The sequence below is a fragment of the Phragmites australis genome, chromosome 4, assembly GCF_958298935.1.
Source record: "Phragmites australis chromosome 4, lpPhrAust1.1, whole genome shotgun sequence".
Classification (NCBI taxonomy): Eukaryota; Viridiplantae; Streptophyta; class Magnoliopsida; order Poales; family Poaceae; genus Phragmites; species Phragmites australis.
The window spans coordinates 25,709,362-25,734,522 of NC_084924.1; the positions used below are offsets into that span (position 1 = coordinate 25,709,362).

Sequence of the window (25,161 nt, forward strand, 5' to 3'; positions counted from 1 at the left end):
TGAGCACCTTAAGTACACCATCAAGCCTCTCGCAGAGCAAGAATGGGTCCGACTCTGTTTTTGTGACTTCAAGCATGTCAGAGAGTACAACTCCATGTTGTACTGTATTTGCACACTACTATGTCTCTGTGGGAAAGAAATCACAGAAGAGGAGAAAATTGAGAAGACTCTCTCTATTTTCCATCCAAATGCGGCAGAATCTGCACGCAATTACCGTCAATTGAATTATAAGAAGTATTCTAAATTAATTGATGTGTTGCAACTCCATGAAGTTCATGATGAAGTCATAAATAAGAACATTTTATCCCAGCCACAAGGGAAGAGCAATGCCCTAGAAGTCAATCACAGTACTTTCAAAGCGCGCAAGAACCTCAAGAAGCGTGGGAAGGGAGGACAGAAAGTGGTGACAGACAAAGTCAAAACCTGGTGATGATAATGGCAAGACAAAGAAAGAAGTCAATCCATATGGTGAGCAGAACCAGACATGCCATAAGTGCGGTGTTTGAGGCCATTGGTACCGAATCTGCAAAGCACCAAAGCATGTTGTGGAAGCGTACCGGAAGAAGAAGAAGGAGCAGCCAGAAGCACACCTCACCATTGCAGTGGGGATGGAGGTGGACAAAGCAACAGTAGTTGAAAGGGAACCATTGTAGTAGAAATAGCTCTAGAAAAGTAATGATTGTCACTGGTAATGATAAATGCATAGTAGGTTCTAGAAGAGCCACAGTCATACTACCTATGGGAACTATTTTGCACATTGAAGAAGCATTGTTGTACCCTGAATCTACAAGGAATCTCTTAAGTTTTAAAGACATTCGCGCTAGTGGTTTTCATGTAGAAACTGGTGAAGAAGATGGTAGGGAGTACCTATACGTCACTAAGTGTGATAATGAAGTGAGAATACTAGAAACATTTCCCTCCATGAGCAGTGACTTGTACTACACTAGCATTAGGGAACCTGAAATATTCACTACCTTGAAGATTATGTTTCGTAGTGCAAAATTATTCTCCCTATGCCATAATAGATTAGGTCACCCTGGTCTTAGAATGATAAGGAACATAATTACTAACTCACAAGGTCATGGCAATGTGAAGAATTTCTTGAATCATGAAGATTTTGTATGCCTTGCATATGCTACCAGAAAATTAATAATAAGACCATCTACCTTGCAGGTATAATATGAAATCCCTGCATTTCTGGATCAAATCCAAGGGATATTTGTGGTCCTATTCAACTACTTTCTGGCATGTTTTGGTAATTTATGGTATTAATAGGTGCATCCTCAAAGTGGTCGCATGTATGTCTATTATCTACCCGCAACCATGCCTTTGCAAAGTCGATCTCACAGATCATACAAATCAGGAATAACTTTCTAGATCATCGAGTGAAGTCCATTAGAATGGGCAACGCTGGTGAATTTACTTCTAAAGTGTTCGATGACTATTGCATTGGTATGGTAATTAAATTTGAACATTTTGTACCGCATGTCCACACTCAGAATGGACTAGCTGAAATGCTGATAAAGAGAATAAAGTTCACTGCTAGACCGTTGTTGCAGCACTGTAATTTGCCTGCTACATGTTGGGGACATGCAATCTTACATGCGACAACCCTCATTGATTATAGACTATCTTCCTACAACATTCATTCACCTATTCAACTAGTGCAAGGGGTAATTCCGAAGATTTCCTATTTACACAAATTGGATATATGGTTTATGTGCCAATACCGCCGCCACAACGAACCGCTATGGGACCTTTGCGAAAGGTTGGAATATATGTCGGTTATGAGACTGCATCTATAATATGATATTTAGAACCAATAACTTGAAATCTGCATACGACCCGCTTCGTTGACTGAATTTTTGATGAAAATACTTTTTCGTCATTAGAAAACATACCCTTGGATGAAAAATGTCAAAAAATTATATGGCAGGCTGAAGGAATTGCAGCACATGATCCACGCACTAGTGAAGCAAATGATGAAGTACAGAAAATCATCGATTTGCAGAAATTAGCAAACAATCTGATCATTTTTGTGATTTGAAGAGCGTGACTAAGTCGCATGTGCCTGCAAGCAATGCATCGGAGAGGATGGAAGTACCAAACGAAGGTACCCCTCACCTTGTCCTAGGAGCTCCAAAAAACAATAAAAGGACAAGAAATTCGGTTTCTCAAGTCCCAAATAGCCAGAGACATCTGGCAAAAGTGGGAAATAAGAGCTTTCCACAGCCGACCGATCACAAGAGTGCCCCAAAGGAAAAAGAAAGGCAGCCAGTTGAGACCTAGCGATGGTATGGAACCTCAGGAAGTAGGCATACCGGATTTGAATCTTCCCACACAGGAAGAAACAAACAAAAATCCACGTGCTGAAATTGACACTGGTAATCTAAAGGACCTTGCTCCAAAAGTAAGAAAGTATTAAGAGCAAGATGAAGATCGAAGCACTTGAAAGTGTAGCCAATGATGAAATAGCAATAAACTATGTGAATTCAAGGGAATCCTGGAATAGAACAACCACAATAGTCGACACATACTTCGCAAACAAAATTGCCACAGTTATAGATCATGACCCTGAGCCTGCATCACTCACGGAATGTAGAATGAGGTTAGATTGGGAAGACTGCCAGAAGGCAATAACAGCTGAACTTTTATTCCTGAACAAAAGAGATGTTTTTGGGCCAGTATGCTGAACACCTCCCCACATCAAGCCAATAGGATACAAGTTGGGTTTTGTTCGTAAGAGGAATGAAAGGAATGAAATTGTGAGGTACAAAGCACGACTAGTGGCACAAGGTTTCACTCAGTGACCAGGCGTTGATTATGAAGAAACATATTCCCCGGTCATGGGTGGCATTACCTTTAGATATTTAATCTCAATGGTAGTCAACCTGGAGTTGAAAATGAAATTGATGGATGTTGTGACCGCATATCTTTATGGGAGCCTAGATTCGGATATTTATATGAAGGTACCTGAAGGAGTACCATTGCCAATCAGGATAGAGGAAATAGACACATTTAGAGCATACAGTTGAAGAGTCACTATATGGGTTGAAACAGTCAGGTAGAATGTGGTACAATCGTTTGAGTGAATTTCTTAGAAAATAAGGCTACACATATAGCACAGATTGTCCCTGTGCATTTATAAGAAGGTCCCATAATGGATTTTGCATAATATCTATATATGTAGATGATTTGAAAATCATCGGTACAGAAGAAGAAATAGAAGAAGCAAATTCATACTTGAAGTCTAAATTTGAAATGAAAGATTTGGGTAAAACCAACTTTTGCTTGGGCCTGTAGCTAGTGCATGTGGCAGATGGAATATTTGTACATCAATCAAACTACACTCAGAAGGTGTCAGAGCGGTTTGGTTTTGAAAAATTATTTCCCGCTAAAACTCCCATAGTCGAAAGATCATTGCAAGCATATCAAAATCCCTATAGACCTAGAGATGAGGGGGAGGAAGTATTGTGACCGGAATTCTCATACTTAAGTACAATAGGTGCGTTGATGTATCTGGCTAATTGCACTAGGCCAGACATAACATTTACAGTAAACCTACTTACACGATATAATGCAGAGCCTAGGCATTGGAAGGGCTTGAAGGATATTCTGCACTACTTGCAATGTAGCAAAAATCTGGGACTATTCTATAGAAAGAATCAGGATATAAGTCTAGTTGGATATGCAGATGCTAGGTACCTGTCAGACCCTCATACAGCGAAATCATATACTGGCTATGTTTCCCTATGTGGTGGAACTATAATTTCCTAGAAATCGTCAAAGCAAAGTCTTGTGTCTACTTCGGCGTACCACTCGGAAATAATAGCTTTATATGAAGCTGCACGGGAATGCGCATAGCTTAGAAGAGTGATCAATCATATCCAGCAGTTATGTGGTTTGAACACTACTAACACCCCTACCATTATCTATGAAGATAATGTTGTATGTGTCGCACAGGTGCAATCGGGATATGTGAAAAGCAACTTAATGAAGCATATCTACCCCAAAATTTTTTATGCTCATGAATTACATAAGATGAATGAAATAAAGGTAATGCATACCAAGTCATGTGAAAATCTTGCAAATTTATTCACTAAGTCTCTCTCTGCATCTAGTTTTGACAGATGTGTTCGTGGTATTGGGATGATGAGGCTTAGAGAGTTGCATATTTTAGGGGGAGAATTTTCACATAATACCGATATGAAGAATTAAATATTAGTCAAGATGATTAAGTGCCCAAAGTTAATCATGAAGATTATATGAAGCATTTTTGGGTGAATTGTACTCTTGGTACCTTAAATGAGTTCTCTTGAAGTTTCTCGTGTTAAGGTTTTTAATGAGACAATTCATGTGACCATGTCGCGAGCTATGTACTCTTTCTCCTAAGTTTTCCCACTGGATTTTTTGGGAGTTTTGATGAGACATATGTACTTCATGAGAAGTACCCAAGGGTAAGTGTTAGGAAACCTAGAGTTTCACAACTGAATGTGGGTCCATCTCGATCTCTTGAAAAATTCGATTCTATCTCTTAGGGGTTTTTAGCACAGTATATATGGGGCAACACCCCTCATTGTAAATAGAGATAAATAAATAATAGAAGTATTTCCCCTACATTGTGTCTCATTTTGCAATTATTCTCTAGAGAGATCGCTAGACTACGCTTGGTAGCAGTAGTTTTTTAACAGTAACTAAATAGGAAAATGCCCAAGGCCTGGTGTAGGTGTCGATGTCGGTGCCGGGTAGAATAAAAGGAGACCGAGACTACTTGTTTGCGTGAGATGTGCAACAGAATGCAGTCTACGTCAATATTTGTGGTAGCAAAAAAAAAGAGGAGAAATCCATCTAGGGTTTCTAGAATTCATGGAGAATTCTCGTAGGATGCTTGTGACAGATATCTTATAAACCCATCCGGGCAATAAAGATCAAGTTTTACAAGTTAATGTGCTAGTAATCTCATTCCTCTTTCATTATTCGTCATGTTGCATGCCCGGTTTTGACTTTCGATTGATTTTGGGTTTCAAAGAGTTTCATCTAAGTTTGATCCATTCAAAACCTTGCTAGGAACAACCTAAAAAATTTTATTAGTTAATTCATTGTAGTGTTTGCTTAAGCACGATTAATTTCCATCACAATTTGATACAGTCTACTTGAAAGGTCATAACTCTTTATCCACATATCTGACTTACTTGATTCTTGTTGGAAACATTGCAAAATTTTGCCTAGTTTGTTCTATCCAAATTTTTAGGTTGATCATAGCTACGGATTGAGATCTGCATCATTTTTATTAATATTTATACAGTCCATCTCGAGTGAAAAACTGAGATTAAGTTATATTATTAGGGTGAATTATTAACCATTAAGATTTGGCAAAATTAGGTGGATGCCATTGCAAAAGCGCCCGTATTGGAAAATACCATCGGTTGTGAGAATGACATATGGGTCCCATATGGGTCCAGGACCCATATGTCATCCTCACAACCGATGATATTTTCCAACTTGTGCGATTGTTGCGGTGGTACCCAGCAAATTGCCCCTTAAAATTTTATTTTAGCTTCTATAATAAATCACTCCATCCAATTGCCTTATTAGTGACCACTACAAGTAAATGGATTCCTATACTAGGATACATGTAATGCCCTGAGTATCGAATCTTCCATTCATTTCAATTTTGGTCTTTCTACACCATATTTAGATCTTCCCTTTCTATGATCCGGAATTCCTAGCAAATCCTTGACTCCTCAAATATGATAGGATTTCACACCTAGTGAATCTTCCACTCTACCTCCTCTGACTAAGACTAAATTCCTAAAAAATCCTTGACTCCTCGAATTGGCGAATCTTTCACTCCAGCTCCTTGGACTAAAACTATAGAATGTTCCTATGAATTATGACCTTCACCTAGAATGTGAGCAAATATATCATGTCGATTGCTAAAGTGTACAGTTCCTATCTTACATAGAGCTGAATTAGGATTTTTCGGTGTTCTCATCGAAACACACAGGCATACTCACTACTACAGAACTGACCTTGTATACCGGCCTATCACTGTCGGTTCCTAATGGGCCGGCAGTGATGGGGCATCACTGCCGATTCATAAGCTACGAGGGAAGAATCAGCCATCGTGTCTTAAGAACCGGCAGTGATAAGGGTCATCACTGCCGGTCAATGGATTGAGCCGACAGTGATGCCCTGCTCCCTCATCACTACCGGTTTAATCCACCGACCGATAGAGATAGCATAACATCACTGTCGGTTGGTTAAATGAGCCGGCAGTGATGTCCCGGCTATATAAAAGTCGCCCTCTCCTTCTGCAAGCTTGAGCACAATAGAGAGGAGCTCTGTTCTTGCTCAGTGGCAGCCACTTTTACTCACCAGGATCTTGGTGGCTTCAAAATTTTGAGGAATCCTCATGCCTTAGGTGTTCAAAGGTGTGTAACTTCCTCTCCAATCCATTTCTATTTGAAATTTATTTGCTAAATTGCTCTAGATTTTGAAATGATGGAGATGAACCTATGGTCATGATGTTTCGAAACAATGTAGATGCAATTATACCTCATTTATGATATGGAAACTTCAATTTTGGTGGAAAGTGTCTTTATTATTGATTTACCTTAGCTATATGTATGAGCATATTTATTTTTGGTTTTTAATGAATTAGAAAATTTAACCATGATATTAAGGTATATAGCAAACTCCAATTATATTTTTTATATTTTAATTAATTAGCAAGCTCCAATATAGAAACTTTAGGTATGAGCATATTTATGGTTGATTTTTAGTGAATTAGAAAAATTAGCCATGATATTTAGGTATGTAGAAAGCTCTAATTATATTTTTTTTTCTATTTTAATTAATTAGCATGTTCTCAATATGGAAACTTTAGGTATGAGCGTATTTATTTTGATTTTTAATGAATTAGAAAATTTGCCATGATATTTAAGTATGTAGCAAGATACAATTATATTTATGTATGAGCGTATTTATTTTTCATGTTTCCTTAATGAGCCATAGATAAGGTGTTGAATAATAAAAAAAATTCTAGGGATGGCATAAAAAATACTCATCAGAAGTGGACGCGAAAGCATGCAAAAGGCGGCTCCTCTAACCCAGGCCAATTACGAGATAGGAGATGATAAGGTAGTTTATTTGTTGGTGATCGGAAATGTTCTAGATGTTATAAATTTGGATTTACAATAATGATATAATTGTAGATGGACAGAAGATGGATGTACGATATGAGTTGTGTGAGCGCAGAGTACAAGAACAGCATGGATTATTTCCTGGTACAAGCCGTGACGCACAAGTCAAATATACAGTCTCAATACATGTGTTGTCTATGCGTTGATTGTGAGAACAAGAAGCAGTTCTTCACCACCCAGCAGATACATTCCCACTTGATGCCAAGGGGATTTCTGCGTAGCTATACCCGTTGGACCGAGCACGGTGAAGCTGATCATACAGGAAGGGCAATACATTGAAAAAGAAGACGAAGACATGTGCACTGATATGCCAGTCGACAAATACATCGATATGTCACCTGCCGGAGATACGTTGGCTGATGATGATCTAGAGGAGATGTTGGTCGACGCCGATTTCGATGATCTGGAGCAGATGTTGCGCGATGGGGAGGAGAACTTAACCAATGAAAGAGAGTTTCAAAAGTTCCAATATATGTTAGAGAACTTTAAAACACCGTTGTTCCTAGGCTGCAAGAAGGAGTACACAAAGTTGCGTACCGTGCTTTCATTGCTGCAATTGAAGGCAAGCAACGAGTGGTCTGATACTAGCTTCACAGAGTTGTTACTATTCTTGAAGAAATTGCTTCCAAATGAAAATGTGATGCCAGAAAACACGTACCAGGCCAAACAGGTTGTGTGCCCACTGGGGTTGGAAGTACAGAAAATACATGCATGTCCAAACGATTGCATGTTGTATCGCGGAGAGCTTACAAACATGCAAGCGTGTCTCGTCTGTGGCGCAGCATGGTACAAGCGTGACAGTGATGATATCAATGGTGAAGGAAAGAAGAAAAGGCATCCCGTTAAGGTGATGTGGTATTTTCCTATAGTCCCCTATTTGGAGCGTTTATTCACGAACAAAAGGCATGCCAAGCTGTTGAGATGGCGCGTCGATGAGCGCAAGGATGATGGAATGCTGAGACACCCCGCTGATTCTATGCAGTGGAGAAACATCGATAGGAAATACAAGATGCCCTTTGCAGAAGATGTGAGGAATATAAGATTTGGGTTGAGTACGTATGGGATGAATCCATTCGACAACATGAGCAGTAGTCATAGCACTTGGCCTATGACTCTATGTATCTACAACCTTCCTCCTTAGTTGTGTATGAAGCGGAAGTACATTATGATGCCAGTGCTAATACCTGGGCCGAGGTGACCTGGTAACAATATCGTTGTCTACATGAAACAATTAATGGAAGATCTTGTAATACTGTGGAACGATAGTGTGCAGGTATGGGATGCATACAAATGAGAGAACTTCACCCTACGCGCAATGCTATTCGTAACAATCCAAGATTGGCCAATCCTTGGCAACCTATCAGGCCAGACTATCAAAGGCTATTGTGCATGCGTGCATTGCTTGGATGAAACAGAGAGCTTGTGGCTGAAGAACAGCCGAAAAATGGTGTACATAGGTCATCATAAATTTCTTTGCAAGGATCACCCATACCGTAGCAACATGAGAGCTTTTGATGGGAAAGTTGAGACTCGATCACCTCCTAAGCATCGCACTGGGAGATAGGTATATGAGGTGGTAAAGGGACTTAGGGTTATCCTTGAAAAGGGATGCAGGAGTACACCAGTTTGAAATCTAATCTTAGAGCTCCCATGTTCAAAAAGAAATTTGTCTTTTCTGACTTAGCATATTGGCCATATTTGGTGGTTCGACACGCAATCGATGTCATGCACATTGAGAAGAACATGTGTGATAGCTTGATTGGTACGTTACTAGACATACCTGGCAAAACAAAGGATACACTCCAAGCACAGAAGGACCAAAAATGTTTGAAACTCGGACATGATCTACATCCCGAAGAGATGGAAGAAGGCAACAAATATCTTGGCCTTGTGAGCTACAATCTGAGCAAGGCGGAGAAAATTGCAATGTGCAAGTGCTTGCATGGCATCAAAGTTCCATCCGGTTACTCCGCCAACATAAAGAGACTATTAAACATGAAAGATTTGAAATTAACTGGCAAGAAGTCTCATGATTTTCATGTGATGATGACACAGATGCTTCCAATTGCTCATTCTTCAACGCGATATCACATAAGGCCATCGATCCGACCAAGCTAGATAAGCTGCAGAAAGACATGGTCGAGACTCTATCCCAGCTTGAGGCGTTGTTCCCTCCATCATTTTTTGATATAATGGTGCATCTCATTGTTCACATTGTGAAAGAGATATGGATTCTTGACCCCGTGTTTCTGCATCAAATGTACCCTTTCGAGAGGTTCATGGGAGTTCTTAAGAATATGTTCGTAACTGAAATCGGCCAAAAGGTTGCATGGCTGAGGGCTGGGGAACCAAGGAGATCATTGATTTCTGCGTCGACTATATGAATCTCAAATCGATTGGTGTACCTGTATCTCGCCATGAGGGGAGGCTACAGGGGAAAGGGACGATAGGTGCAAACGCATTCTGCACTATTGACCCCATTTCATTCACGTAAGCACATTTTGCAATTCTGCAACAATCAGTTGTAGTGGACCTGTATGTCAAAGAACACCAGAAGATGCTACGCACCAGAAACCCAGGGAAGTCCAATGTTTGGATCGCACGAGAGCACAAAGATCATTTTGGCACTTGGTTACGCAGACAAGTGATGCATAAGCAGATAGAGTATGCTCAGTTGTATGTGTTGGCTCACAGACTGTCTACTAGAATCCTCACATTCCAAGGATATGACATGAATGGCTATACATTTTGCATGAGAGCTCAAGATAAGAAAAGCTCCAACCAAGATAGCGGTGTCCATATAGATGCCTACGACTGCAATGAAAATAGAGAGACCTATTACGGATTCATAGAGGAGATCTGGGAGCTCGACTATAGAGTGTTAAAGGTTCCTCTTTTCCAATGCCAATGGGTCAAACTCCTAGGGGTGTGAAGACCGACAAGTACGGTATGTGGATCAAAAACTCGTTGGATACAGAGAAGAATCATTTGTACTTGCGAATGATGTTATGCAGATATTCTATGTTAAGGACCTGGACCCAGCTAACAAGGAGGAGCGCCACGTGGTTCTTCAAGGAAAAAGAAGGATTATCGGAGTGGAGAATGTCGTTGACGAGAAAGACTACAATCAATTCGACGCACTACCTCCTTTCGGAGAGGACGTCGACCTAGGTCCCATGGAAGACACCGATGAACCTCCTTATGTACGCCGTGATCATAATAAATGGCGAATCATTAAGATAAAGTAGCTAAATTGTATTAATTACTATGTATGAATTTGTTTTAGATGCAATTATACCTCACTTTTGTTATGGAAGCTTCAATTTTTGTAGTGTATGGTGGAAGATATATTTATTATTGACCATATTGGTTTTTGATTTTAGGTATATACAAAAATTAGTTTTGGTATATAGCAAGTTCAAATTTAAATAAATATGTATTAGGTCTGCTAGGTCAACTTAATGTTAACAAATATAGATAGTACAAAATCAACTGAAATTACCTGAGTAGCGCAACAGTTTGTTCAGTCTTACTTGGTGTAGGGCTTGGGTTCAAGTCTCTATGCGCGCGTGAAGCTAAAACAAATTTTTTGCACCCCGCGGCATCAACAATGAAAAGGGTTTCATTGCCGGTGGACATATTGGGCCGGCAGTGAAACTACTTTCACTGTCGGTGTACTTATTGAGCCGACAATGAAAGTAGTTTCACTGCCGGTTGTCCTAGTGAGCCGGTAGTGAAAGTCCTCACCTATAAAATAGCTCAACGCCCTGCACCCTTTCACACCTAGAAAAATTTTCCCGTTTCCTGTGCCGTCAGTCGAAACGCCTCCCGACGCCGAGGAGCACACACCGCCGGAGGTCCACAAGCCTATGCCCGCTGTCCATGTCCTCCTCGATGCCGTCATCCTCCTCCCTGCCACCGTCGTCGTCCTCCTACCCGATGCCATTCCCGTCCTCCTAGATGCTGTCATCCTCCTCCCCGCCGCCGTCGCCCTCCTCCTCCCTGGCGCCATTCTCATCCTCCTCCCGGGCACCATTCTCGTCCTCCCGAGCTCCAATACATCATAACGGTGAGTACTCCACCGCCCGCCATCGCCCTCCACCTCCCAGACGGTGTTGGTGGTTGCTGCGAAGTGATAGGTACTGTGAGGTTAATGGTTGATTTGGTAATTGAGTTCTGGTTTCACCACTGGGTAGTTTAGTCAATTGAAATTGAGTCCAGTGAGCTTGGTTGTGGTGTTTAGAACTTTGGTGCTCAGGCAATCGATTGGTAGTGGTGCTATGTTGGTGGAGGTGCTGTGTTGGAAGTGATATGCTCTGTGTTGGAGGTGATATGCTCTGTGATGATCAAATGGAACACTGAGGTTGGGTTAGATGTCTAAGTGCAATAGGTGTTAAATCTATTTGTTCTCTGTTGTTGGATCAGCACAGATTGCGCTGATAGTAGTGGTGCATTCCGGTAGTCTGTACATTGCTAATTAGGCTGGATTCCTGGACTAGGAGCTATTGTATTTGTTCATTTAATTCATCTTGTTTTGATTGAATTCTAGAAGAGCAGGAAAACCTTTGGTACTGCTCTGATATTTTGCTACTCGATTAGTGTTTGTTTCTCAAAGAGTAATCCCCTCCCTGTCAACTTTTATGTCCAGTGGCATTGTCCAGGAAGAAAGCTCAATTTCAGAGAACATTTTTTTTTAGTTTTACATCTAGTTGTGATCTTAGCTTCTAGCACAGCTTGTGATGTGTCAAATGGACAATTAGGGAGTAGGATATCATAGTCCTGGGGCCAATTGTTATATTTATCTGAGAGCAATTTTATTCAATCATCCATATATTGTTCAGTTCATTGTCTTGCTTGATGGGAGGTGGTTTTACTTCTGTACTTATGGCACTTACATGTATGTTCATATTCAGTGTATATAAACTACTTTGTTTCTTGATTTTTATATTCGGGTGGTCCTCAAGCATATTTTGCAGTCGCAAATGATGAAAGGAGATAAATATTTACCATACATATGACTGCAAAGCTCGACTGGGATGGTTATTACACATGCACCTTGCACGTCTTTTCACTATCCCAGTTGAGCTTGCAGTTGTATATAATTATCTCCATAATCTGATGCAGATCAATCAAATAATAGTGGCGATGATGATATGGCTCAAGGCCGTATTTCTTTATTACTCCTAGGACTTTAGTACTGATTTTGTGGGTTCGGAGAGGAAGAATTCTTCTCAAGTCAGCACTTATGTGCCAGTCCTACTAGTTCAGAGAGCAGCTTCTCTCAAGATGAGCTGGACGTCCTATCTGAGGTTGGCCTAAACAACTGGCACATAAATGCTGACTTGAGAAGAATGCTTTCTCTCTAAACATGTAATCAATATTGAAGTCCTAAGAAGGACATTTGTTAGAGCCACTGAGCCTCACTCCCTCCCTCGTCAGCTTTATCTCTACCTCCCTCCTTTCTCAGCTCCCTATATGTATACTACTCAACCGCTCATCGTCATTGTATGCAGAACTTCTAGGAAGTAATGGCACCACCAACCATCGATCCGGCCCAGGTGCCAGAAGGAGATGTAGTGCCGCCATCAAACATTGAAGAAGGTAGCCTGAGCTACTACCTCAACCTGGAACAAATAGGCGCCTATGGAGTCGATGAGGTAATTCATAATTAGATCAATGCATCTCTTCTACATATTATTGTATGGGTTCCCAATAGTTTTTTGCATCTGTTCCGGAGGATCACGACAATGAGCAATCCTAGGCGTGGCATCGTGTCCGAGGTCCCTCAAAGATGCCTATCGGGCAATTTGTGATCACTGAGGTCTCTCCAGCAGGGAAGCCAATTGCACCTAAGAGAGTTCTGGGGCCATACAATTCAGTATGTGGGATTGCTGTTAAGAATCACGTGCCCATCAGCTACAGATTATGTACTGACGAACAAGGTGATCCGCATATGGTTCCTGATTCGATCAAGAATGACATCTTGTGGCCCAAGATATTAGAGAAGTTCGACTTCCTTGAAGGGACAAATATGGAAGTAGATAAGCATAAGACGCTAATAATCATGGGCCTTTCATTTAAGAACTGGAAGGGCACAGTGAACAGAACATATGTGCAGAAAGGAACAATGCCAGATTTCCGCAAGTGGCGGCAACTGGAAGATCATTGGCAAGCCTTTACGGAGTACAAGTCATTGGAAGAAGCACAGAGGTTGAGTGCGGTGAACAAAGCGAACTCAAAGAAGAACCTCTACCCCCACAAAGTCGGCAACCGTGGGTACGTGAGGAAAAGAGAGATGTGTCACGCCTGAGACGGAGGGCTGGAATGATCGATCAACATGCTTCCTTCTTGGGAGGGGTGCTTCTTACTCGTCTGATGGAAGCCTATGCTTTACAACCTTCAAAGACCAGGAAGTGATGCAAACGCTTGCAAAAAAGCTTGCGGAAGCCCACGAGCAGTCTGCACAAGGCTCTTTCAAGCCAGACAGGGATAGGGATGAGCTCACGTTGGCCCTGGGAAACAAGGACTACGGTGGTCGCATATGAGGCATTGCGGTGATGGGTTGGAAATATGGATTCCTAGGCAAAGTCGATAGTTACAAGAGCCGAAAGAGATGCTAAGCAAAGCGAGATGCAGAATGAGAGGCAGAACAAGCTAGAATGATGGAAATGCTTGAACAAGCGCTAAAAAAAGGAGAGGAAACATATAGAAGAAAAAATAGTACAAGAAGTTGCACAAGCCCTCATGCGTGAACGAGGCACCATTGTGAGCCAACAGGAACGGCTGGCAACATCTCCTGAGGTTGTGCGCTCCAGCCCCGGTGGTCCTCGGAGTAACTATGCGTCCACGGGAGTTCCAAGAGCTGACCCCATCACTTATCTCGTGGACCTCATCATAGTATGGACACCGTGTGAACTACACATTGGTGCTAGGAACATTACCATCAAGGTGGTTTCCGATGTGGCTTATCCCTGTGGATCCCATGAACATTTTTACAGACGTCCAATACTGGAGGGCTGCACCACGGTCGAAATAGATGAGGCAGTTGACCAGTACCGCCATGTTGAGGTGGACTACCTCACAGAGAAGGGGGTGAACACTATAAGAGAGAACAAGCACACATTCATTGCGTGGGAGAAGGTCAACATAGTGTTTCAACCAGGGACAGCTCCCGAGACTCTCTACTCTCCACTACACCCCGGGCCGTCATCGCCTCAAAGATCTCCCTTTCCTTAGCCATCTCCCAAAAGAAATCCACCTCCTCAGCCAATGCCTCGAAGAAGTCCATCGCTCAAGAAGCCAGCACTATCAAGAAGCCAGCCATCAACTCAAAAAACAAGATCAGGTTCTGCAACATTTAAGCAGACGACATCATTTAAGAAGTCGGTTGCATCTAAGAAGTTGGCGGAACCCAAGGATGTCTATTCACTCACTACTGAGGAAACAAAAAAGGTTGTGGATGCCAGTGTCACGTCTCATTTCCATCCTCCACCACATCCACTGAAGCCTGTTGTGCCTGAAGATGCCTTGAATTTTTTTCATGAAAATGGCCAAAGCTAAACAGATGGGGTCGGCTTCAAGTAAGCCACCGACTGACTATGAACGCATCAGCAAGATGCAAGCCAGGAGCAAACTAGGCCCAATCATTAAGGATGCTCCAAGCATTGCGGACTTCTTGGCTTCTTCTAGATTAACAGCAGAAGAACTAGCACGACTTACTGTGGGAGCAGATATATCAAAGTTGGATGTTATATAGCCATTTGAGTTGGGCAAACCTTTGGTCAAACCAGATATAGAAAGGAACATTGCAACTCAAATGTGTTGATTACATCAATAGTACTTGGAGCAGTCCATGCAGGGTCTTTAGGCGTTCCCCATGAGATACAAAGAAGAATATTTCCTCAACGGGGACGACTTCTTCTGGTTGGAATTGTTGCACTTGTATGAACTATACAAGGAAGATGCCCTCGATGTGGCTATAGTCAGAGCGTGGACTCTGTAAGTGACTTATGCATATAATTCACGTTATATGATCTTGCACCTTGTAATTGCATAGCTAACTTCTCTCTTTTGTAGAATGGAGATCCAAGCATACGAACAAGACTTATATAAGAAAGTAGGATTCATCGATCCTGGCCTTGTGAACCAGAAACTTGTAACGAAGAATCCAGACTTCACCAAGGCCTACTTATTGAAGTGTCTGTTTTACCATCAATACAAGAAATTCATACTTATACCCTACAGCTATGAGTACGTGTTTGCACACAAGGGTGTCCTCATTTCATGGGCAACTCGATTCTAGTACTAATTTGCTATGGTGACATATTCTGCAGTTGTCATTGGATCCTCTTTATCATCCACCCAAACTTGAGCAAGATCACTGTGTTGGACTCAGCAAAGAGAGATCAGACGACTTACCAACACTTCATCGACATGCTAAACAGGTTAACTCGATCATTTAATCTTCTTGACAATTGCATCTAAGTTTCATTTGTATTCATATTCACGTACAGGGTGTACACAAGATACCACATGAAGAGTGTTATCCACTTTCCATTCAGGAAGAAGTACACTGTAAAAACCGACTTTTTGGTACACAATACATATTCATGTCTTGCATTTCCTACTAAATAAAAAGGGTCAATTCATTCCACTAATGAATCCTTTCCCCTTGAAGTGTACGAGGCAGCTACCCGGTAACAATCTCTGCGCATTTTATGTCTTACTTTCATGCACGCATTCAACCCGGACGGAGACGCTATTAGGTTCAATGACCTTGAGGTATGAAATAACATATCAATGCCTTCTTTTCAATTTCTACACGTGTTCAAGGACTAATTCTTTCGATTCTTCAAATGCAGCACTCCAAACTACGCACAAGTGTGTTACAACCTACTGAAATACATGCCCTTCAAGAACAGATGGCCGGGTTCTTATTGAAACATGTTATCAACCCAAATGGCGAGTTTCATGAACCGATCATGCTGTCCACGCGTGCGAGACCTCTAGATGACACCTTACCTTCAAGCAGAGAGTATGCGACAGGGAGGAAGACTACCAAGGGGCTTGACAATGTATTCTATTTCCGCAATTCACACAATATTAATGAATGACATTACCTGTTCTACGATATGCCACCAGTGTGTCAATGACATGTGGGATCAGGTCCCACTTATCATCCTCACAATTGATGGCATATCATAGAACCAGCACTTATTCAGCTGTAAATCGTAGATTTTTCCATTTATTAATGTATTATATGAATTATTATGTATGATGCAAAGTTGGTATCGTCAGATGACTCTTGGACACAATGGCCTTCCGACGATGAAGCGACGTCTTGTAAACGTGCCCAAGAGGAGGAGGATGAGAGGCTAGCTCGTGAGCTGTGCACAGCGAAGGAGCAAGAAGCAGTATCTCGTAAACGCGCCTAGGATGAGTAGGACGAGAGGGTGGCCCGTCAGTGTGCTGCGGAGGAGGCTGAAGGCTCAAAACCTAGAGGCGTTTAGGTGTCAGACTTCGATGTCTTTGACACGCCGGCGAGCCTAGAGCATAGGCGACGCTGCGGTCGATTAGGTGTTCTCGGGTCCTCTGCTCCACCACCATCGGCCCCCCGGCATCCCCGGACATACTCACGCCATCAATCATCAGTGCGGGGGCACGGTCCTTGTCACTGGAGAGGTAGAGGGATACTGGACTGGCTCAACTCAATCGACTTTTCAAGGGGTGACTTGTAATATTGTGTGTTTGTCGATGCCTGACTTGTAGTATGTGTTCATTATTATGTATTAATGAAGGTATTTTTATTATTAATTTACAGTAAATATATGTATCATTGTATGCATGTATTGAGAGAGAGACGGAGAGATTAAGGAGATAGAGAGAGTACAGAGATGACAGAGAGGAGGACCGTGGAGGGGGGAGAGGGAAAACATTGCCGGCTCAAACCATCGGCCGGCAATGATATCTAAGGCACCACTACCGGCCGAAGGATACAACCGACAGTGATGCCAGAGAATCACTGCCGGCTGAAGGATTCAGCCGACAGTGATGGCTTGGGTATCACTGCGGGCTGAATCTTTCAGCTGGCTGTGATAACCCCCTTCACTGCCGATCCACCGAGCCGGCACTGATAGAACTCGACTATCACTGTCCGTTGCCCACTGCTGACTCCAAAACCGGCAGTGAATTAGGTTTTAGAGCCGACAGTGAAGGGATTTTTTTAATAGTGACTTCTTGCTTCTGGGGACATTTATCAGAAGCTCAAGTACGGTCCGCGTGCCGTTTTTTTTCTCTACCGTGAGGAATCATCTATTTTTTTAGGCATAGCATACTTTGTGGTTGGTAAAATAATAGGGCATACTTATGTACCTTTATGTTGATCTCTTTTTAGAACCTCTGCTACCATTTTTATTGCATCGACTCAATTGTAAAAGTAACACATGACTTAGACCTAAGATGATATTTGTGAACTACAAATAATAGTAACATCATAAGCTGTACTAGTTTGCTCCGGGAGTAGTTCTAGTATCGCCGCGCCGAGCGATGCATGCCTCACACGGTTGGGGCTGGTTGGGAAAGGTTATCACGAGTACCCCTTGTGTGCACTTTGGTCAGTGGCACAAGTCGTATGGTCCTCGTGTCGTGTGGGTCCAAGAGTATCACCCTGCAGGGTGTATAAACAGTTCGAACTGCCGCGCTCTCGGTCATGAGCATGCTATTGTTTCATCTGCACCCTGTCATAGAGTTATCGTTGTGGTTTATGGATGATGGCATGAGGTTGATGGTTGGGCATGTGATTATGGTCTGGGTATGGTGGTTGGTGGTTCGAGTTGGTACTTGTTCACATTGATATACTTGTTGTTAGTTTTACATATGCTCAGTTGTTGGTTGTGGCAGGGTAGTTTTACATAAGTTGGTTAAGTCAGTTGCTCACACCTATGTTTAGGATGCTTACCGCTTAATTAACTTAACCATGTTTAATTCTTGCTACTAGCCAATGCACGATCCTTGGAGTTGAGCTATGTATATATGCTCTATATTGTGTAAGACTTGCGAGTACCTTCGTACTTAGGGTGCTGCCCTTAAGTTGATGCAGGTTCGCAGGTCGGCGAGGAAGAGGCTTGGCTACTTTGTGCCTGCCGATCAGGGTGGTGGGCAAGAGTAGCACACTCTACTCTGAACTCAGTGTTTTGGTATAGAGCCTAAGGGCATGTGGCTCCATATCCTTTTGTTGTATAGCTTTTAGTCTTCCGCTGCTTAGTTCTTTTGTTGGTTAGGAGTTGAGCAGGTTTTAGTCTCCTCCTAGCTCTCTTTTCCTGTAAATTGTGATAACTTGTTGCATGCTTAATATTTGTAATATAAATATTTATTACTTGCTCTTTGTTAAGCTATATTGTGATGCACTATGTTAGAGGCATGTGTTCCGATCCTTGGTCACAAAATACGTGCCGGGACTGTCGAAATGGTATTTGGGTTAATCGTCGAGGTTGGATTATGAATAATGATCCGCTTGATGATTAATTTGAATACTGTTTGGACGGGTCCTCACAATAGCCCCCCTGCTCTTTGCAAAAACTAAGAGAAAATGGAAACATGTTTGCAAAGCACTGCCGAACCATATTTGGATAAGAGATCTTCGTTGCATTCAGACACACGAGGAATTGGAACAGCTAGTGCTGTTGTGGGAGGCGCTTCAGCACTTAACAATTGACGAGTCTGTGCTAGACACCATCACTTGGCGATGGACAAAGGATGGTCAATACACGACGAGAAGTGCATATAACATCCAATTCACTGGAATGACAAAAACATACAACATGACAAATGTCTAGCAGGCAAAGACCGAACCGAAGTGCAAATTATTCACCTAGGTTCTCCTACAAAACAAAATCCTAATGGCGGACAATCTAGCTAGAAGAGGATGGCCTTATGACCAATTATGTAAACTATGTAACCAAGCAGACGAGAACCCTGTGCACCTATGCAAAGACTGCCCATTCTCTGTAGCAGTGTGGTTTTGCATTGCAAATTGGAGGGGTCTCCAAGAACTACCTGCTCTTAGCGAACATCCATCGCTAAGAAAATGGTGGCACGAAGCAAACAGGAAGTTGGATAAGGTTCAGAGAAGAGAATGCGGTGGACTTATCATTTATCTTTGGTGGAACATTTGGAAAGAACGCAACAGAAGAATTTTTCAAACTAGGCGAAGACGGTAGAGGAGGTGGCCTTCTTGATTAAGGAGGATTATGAGCTAAGGTGTAGAGCCCTTGCTTTCGGAGAGGGACTAGGCGGCAGCCAAGCTGAAACCTGAAATTTCTGGTTTGGGGCTGTTCTGTGTTGGTCCTTTTGTTGTGCTTTGTGTAGTTATAGTTTCAATCGCTCTTTGTGGGCGGCCCTACGTGCTCCCCTTTTTTCCCTTCCCCTTTACTTTTTCCTCCTATCTTCCTGTAAATATTCGCTAAACTTCTATCTATGAGAAAATCAGCAAGGCTCTTGCTGTCTTTTCGAGAAAAAAAAAGTATTCAACGCCCTGCAATTAACACGAACACTAAGAAGACCGACCGAGAAAGCTTGGCAAATATAATTTCTACTGCACACAACATAGCTTCTTGTGAGTTGTCAACAAGGACTGTACAACCTAGACTATTGAATACACATTTAAGTAATATTTAACAACTTGTACAATATTTTGGGGGAGAAAACATGCAACATTTTATTAGGGATTGCTTCTATTTAGATTTTAGGGTTCTTATGGGTGGAATGAGTTTTCTTCCTCTACTTAAAAGATCGAGAGGCAGATAACGAAACGGTGGAAATCTAAGTGAAGTCTCCTCGGTTAGTGTAGTTAGGATAAGCAACGAGAAGAAGGTGGGTAGTAGTGGAGGGACGCACCGACATATAAGGAAAAGTGAAATAAGACAAAGGAAGATGACAACGGCGGTAGCACGCCCATTCAAAATTGAAATACCTAAAAAAAAGTTTAAGAGGATTACACAAACAATTTTTTTTTGACTCTTCACCACTGAATACAGCTGTAGTATCTGAACATGAACGCGCGCGCACTCATCCCTCACACACGCACCCACTTCACGCACACCTAACGCACGCACATACTAGTCCTACAAACAATTTGACATAGGCAGTGCCGCAGTGCTGCACAGCAGTGCGGGTCGCGAGTTGTGATACCAAAATCCGGGAACCCGGATGGTACGAGGGGGGCGAAATGGAGACCCATGACGGAAAAGGAAACCTTTTGCTGTCTTTCCTTTTACGTCAGCCGGCGAAGAACTACTTCTCCCCCTCCTCTCTCATCATTCTCAGATCTCTCTCTCCCCCCTCCCTCCCTTTCTCTCTGAATCCCGCCCACCACCTCGTTCTCGCATTCCGCCGCCCGCCCTCCCGGATCTCACCGCCTCTTCCTCGCCGGCGTTCTTGCATCCCTGCGTCCGCGGTCCTTCAAGTGGCTGCCGCGGTGATCCGTGGCGGTAATTGAGCCCGCCGCCACCGTGGGGTGGGTTTGCCGGATGGTTATCGACTACTGATCCATCCGGACCCCAGATCCGCCATGGAGGGTTTAGCTTGTCGGCGGTGAGGCTGGCGTCTGGCTTAGTTCTTGCGTTGGACTAGTCCGGAGAGGCTTTGAGGAACGGGGCACGGGGGCGGCGATATGCGGAGGCGGGCACAAGAGTACCGGCGCCCGTTGCGGCGACGGCTGCCAGATTGGATCTGGTGGCTTCTCGGGATCTTCCTCATCGTCGGGCTCATGCTTTTCGTCCTGCACCACAACCAGAAGGAGCAGTTCCGGCCGCCTGTCGTAGTGAGTGTCGCAAATTTGACTTCGTCTAGCTCTCCGATTGCTCAATTGCGCGAGATCTTTCTAAAGATCACTGCTTTTTTGTTATTGCTGAAGAATTGTGGAGAAAAAAAAAAGCTTTTTAGTTTTTATGTGTGTTGCTCTGGTTCTGTCACCACCTCACCGGCTTAATGTATCTCGATTAGCATAATAGTTTGAGATCTTTTGAATTTACGAGGAGAATGTTCGTGTTTCCATGTATGGCTCTGTGGTAGACTGTGTGGGGATCCCAGTACAATTTTTCCCCTAGATCTTTATTGCGATATTTTAGTATTGGATCCTTAAAGGTTAGTATTTTCTACTCAGACACTTTGCCGTGTTTATAGAAATCTTGGTTGTCACTTACTGTTTCCTTGATGGTAGAAAGTATTTTTGGTTAATCTTGATTGGTTGTTAGAAATGGCAAACATGTTATGTAGTTTTAGGAGTTGGTGTGCCATGATGGATAAGCTGTCTCTGGACTTTTTTGGTGACCTATTCAAGTACTTAGGTAGGGTGTCATTCTCACAAGGTGGCTTCCCATCTTCCCTGTTGATAACAAATACTATCCACGTAATAGGAAGATGATTGCTTTCTTCTGTGACAGGAGGAGGACAACATGTAATGGTGAAGATGTGATCCATATCATATCATTAATACGTCAATTTTCAATAATATATGTGATGTCATACTTTGATAACTGAATTGGATCATTAAGGATTTAACTGTTGGTCGCTGCATCCTTCCAAAATAATGGCATCAAGCGACTTCCAGTAACGCTTAAGCCTTTCTCTCTTAGGTGTGTGTGTGTGTGTGTATTCTAGAAATGCAGGTCTCATTGGCTTTTGTTGGTATCGATTGACAATTTTGTAATATTTATATTACATGGATTGGTTTGAATCTCTTCAGTGAATCACCTATGAGAGCAATGCCTACCTGTGATACATGCTTAATACCAGTTACTTGGAACAATCCAATGAAAAGTACTCTTTATGTTAATTGAGATATGAAGATTGCCAAAGAGAGATGAGTGAAACCATCAATAAAACAAGACAGCTAACAAATCTAATTGATACTTTTATATGTATAGGTTTTTTTTTCAGGTAAACGCCTCATGTCTTAGGTTTTATAGAATCAAAACTGATAATCAAAACATGAATTCTCCAGGCAGAACCAATTACAGGTTACTGAAAACCAATAAAATTTATTAGGTGTTAAAATTGAGCCAAATATGTAGTTTTTGTAGCTGCAAGGAAATATTAATAGCTATTGCGCTACCAATGTCTAGTGGAAGTGTGTATATACATGCCAGATGCAATAATTAATGCATTGGGGTCATAATGTCATGTAGGTTGTCGTCATAATGGACAAAAAAAGAAAGTATATACTGATAGAATGATAATATTTTCTGTTATTCTGTCAGTACAGAAGTACGGTTGCATTTAGATGTGTTAGAATGCCAAACTATTTTGGGAGTATTGAGAATTGACCGTTTCATAGTTAATACAAGTAACGAATCCGTTACAGGCATATTTTCATGACGAGCTGTTCAGCTAATACACAAACTATGTTGGCACTATTTAAAATGTTTATCTTTTCATACCTAATTGATCATATATTGAGTTCTTTTCTTTTTCCTTGACTATTAACACTTGAAACACATTCGACATAAGCAAAAGTTTGAGTTCCACTTATGAAACTTAGTCCATGTGCACGTTTCCTCATGTGTTTCTTTTAACTTGTTTCAGGATAAGGGTTCAGAAGCCAAGGAAGCCCCTCATGAGAAGGTGAATTTCACAGAAGAACTCTTGAGTAGCACATCATTTGCACGACAATTAGCAGATCAGATGACTCTAGCCAAGGCATATGTCATCCTTGCAAAAGAGCACGACAACCTTCAGCTTGCATGGGAACTCAGTTCCCAGATAAGGAATTGTCAAAGATTGCTATCTGAAGGGGCTGTTAGTGGGAGAGCCATCACTCAAGAAGAAGCCCATCCTATAATAAGCCGTCTAGCATGGTTAATATACAAAGCACAGGACTCTCATTATGATATCAGCTCAACCATAGTGACATTGAAGAGCCATGCCCTTGCACTAGAGGAGCGTGCAAAGGCAGCAGTTGTTCAGAGTGCTGAGTTTGGTCAGTTAGCTGCAGAATCCTTTCCCAAGAATCTGCACTGCTTAACTGTGAAACTGACGGAAGAGTGGCTTCGTAACCTGAAGCATAGGAGTCAATCAGAGGAGCACCGGAATTCCACACGATTGGTAGACAATAATCTGTATCACTTCTGTATATTCTCTGATAATGTGCTGGCCACTTCAGTTGTTGTCAATTCTACAGTCTCCAATGCAAATCACCCACAGCAGCTTGTGTTTCATGTGGTCACAGACAGGATCCATTTTGGTGCGATGTCAACTTGGTTCCTCATAAATGACTTCAAAGGTTGCACTGTTGAAGTCCGCTGCATAGATGAGTTCTCATGGTTGAATGCTTCTTCATCTCCTCTGGTCAGGCAGCTATCTGAGATTGAAACTCAGGGTTACTATTACTCAGCCGGCTCAAAAAATCTTGAAAGAGAAATAAAATTCCATAACCCAAAGTTTGTTTCTCTGCTAAACCATTTGCGGTTCTACATTCCTCAGATACTCCCCAACTTGGAGAAGGTGGTATTTCTTGATGATGATGTTGTGGTGCAAAAGGACCTGACACAGCTGTTCTCCATAGAATTGCATGGTAACGTCATTGGAGCTGTGGAAACTTGTTTAGAGTCGTTTCATCGGTACAATAAGTACCTCAATTTCTCGCACCCAACTATCAGCTCCAAAATTGATCCACATACATGTGGATGGGCTTTTGGAATGAACATCTTTGACTTAATAGCTTGGAGGAAGGCAAATGCCACTGCACTTTATCAATATTGGCAAGAGCAAAATTCTGATCTGTTGCTCTGGAGGACAGGTACACTTCCTGCAGGTCTTTTGACATTTTATGGCCTGATGGAGCCCCTAGACCGCAGATGGCACATCTTGGGTCTGGGGTATGATGTAGACATAGATGATCGGTTGATTGAGAGTGCTGCTGTGGTACACTATAATGGGAACATGAAACCCTGGCTGAAGTTGGGTATTCGCCGTTACAAGTATATATGGGAGCGGTATGTCAATTTCTCGCACCTGTATCTTAGAGAATGTATGTTGCATTAGGAAGTCTGCAATCTCTGTTCACCATCCATGTTCTTGCATGCCATCGGAGCTCTACGCTTGAGTTTCTTCACATGAGGTTGCTTTTCAGCACCTCATTTAAGGGATCTTTCAGAGAGGTAGATTATATACTCAAGAGACAGCATCAAAGAAGTCAATTGTTAAGTTTTTCTTTTTGGGTGGGGGGAAGATTCATTTTGAGGTGAAAATAATTCCTTTGCGGATTTTTACATACAATTTGGACTGGAAATTTTAGCAGTCTAACCATATCATCTGGACAGATATTGTAAAACAGATACAGTTATTGGATCAATGGGTCATTTTTTGAGATGTTAGGAAATGCCAATTGCCAGTTCAGCATTGAAGAGTCACTGGTGTTACATTATTTCCATAGTATCTTGTTTTATACTGGTGAAGAAGGGGTTCCCCTTTCCTCTTTGTATAAAGGCAAATTTGTCGCTAAGACACTAAAAGAGTGTGGTTTTGTCTCTAGGACATCGTTATGTTGGATTTTGGCTGTAGGACACTGCGAATTTATGGTTTTGTTTGTAGGACACTAGATGATGCCCTTAACTTCATTCGGCAAATTTTCCTTGGAAAATCTAAAAACATCACATGGATGGGGAATAGATTTGGAAAATCTAAAAACATCACATGGATGGGGAATAGAGCATTGCATCATTCTGCAAAATTTCAGGATGAATTATAATCTATCCATGGAGAAAATGATTTCAGGGGGTGTGAAGCTAAGAACATAATGGCCTTTTGCCCCTCCTCTAGTGCCCTACAGATGAAACCATAAATTTGTAGTGTTCTGCAGCCAAAATTGAACATAACGATGTCGTGGAGATAAAACCACACTCTTTTAGTGTCCTAGAGACAAATTCGCCTGGTATAAATGGTTGTTTCATATTCTTCC

General features: G+C 42.1%; 1 protein-coding gene and 1 pseudogene across 1 annotated transcript; one reads left to right on the forward strand and one right to left on the reverse strand.

The window, feature by feature from the left end:
• Nucleotides 1-5,663: 5,663 nt before the first annotated feature.
• On the reverse strand, nt 5,664-17,516 carry LOC133914687 (small ribosomal subunit protein uS12m-like; annotated as a pseudogene).
• Nucleotides 17,517-20,419: 2,903 nt separating this feature from the next.
• LOC133915941 (hexosyltransferase GAUT11-like) lies at nt 20,420-24,631 on the forward strand. The gene is made up of 2 exons (XM_062359350.1): nt 20,420-21,024; nt 22,788-24,631. Exons 1-2 carry the CDS (start codon nt 20,875-20,877, stop codon nt 24,243-24,245), a joined length of 1,608 nt encoding a protein of 535 aa, XP_062215334.1. The 5' UTR covers nt 20,420-20,874; the 3' UTR covers nt 24,246-24,631.
• Nucleotides 24,632-25,161: the final 530 nt, after the last annotated feature.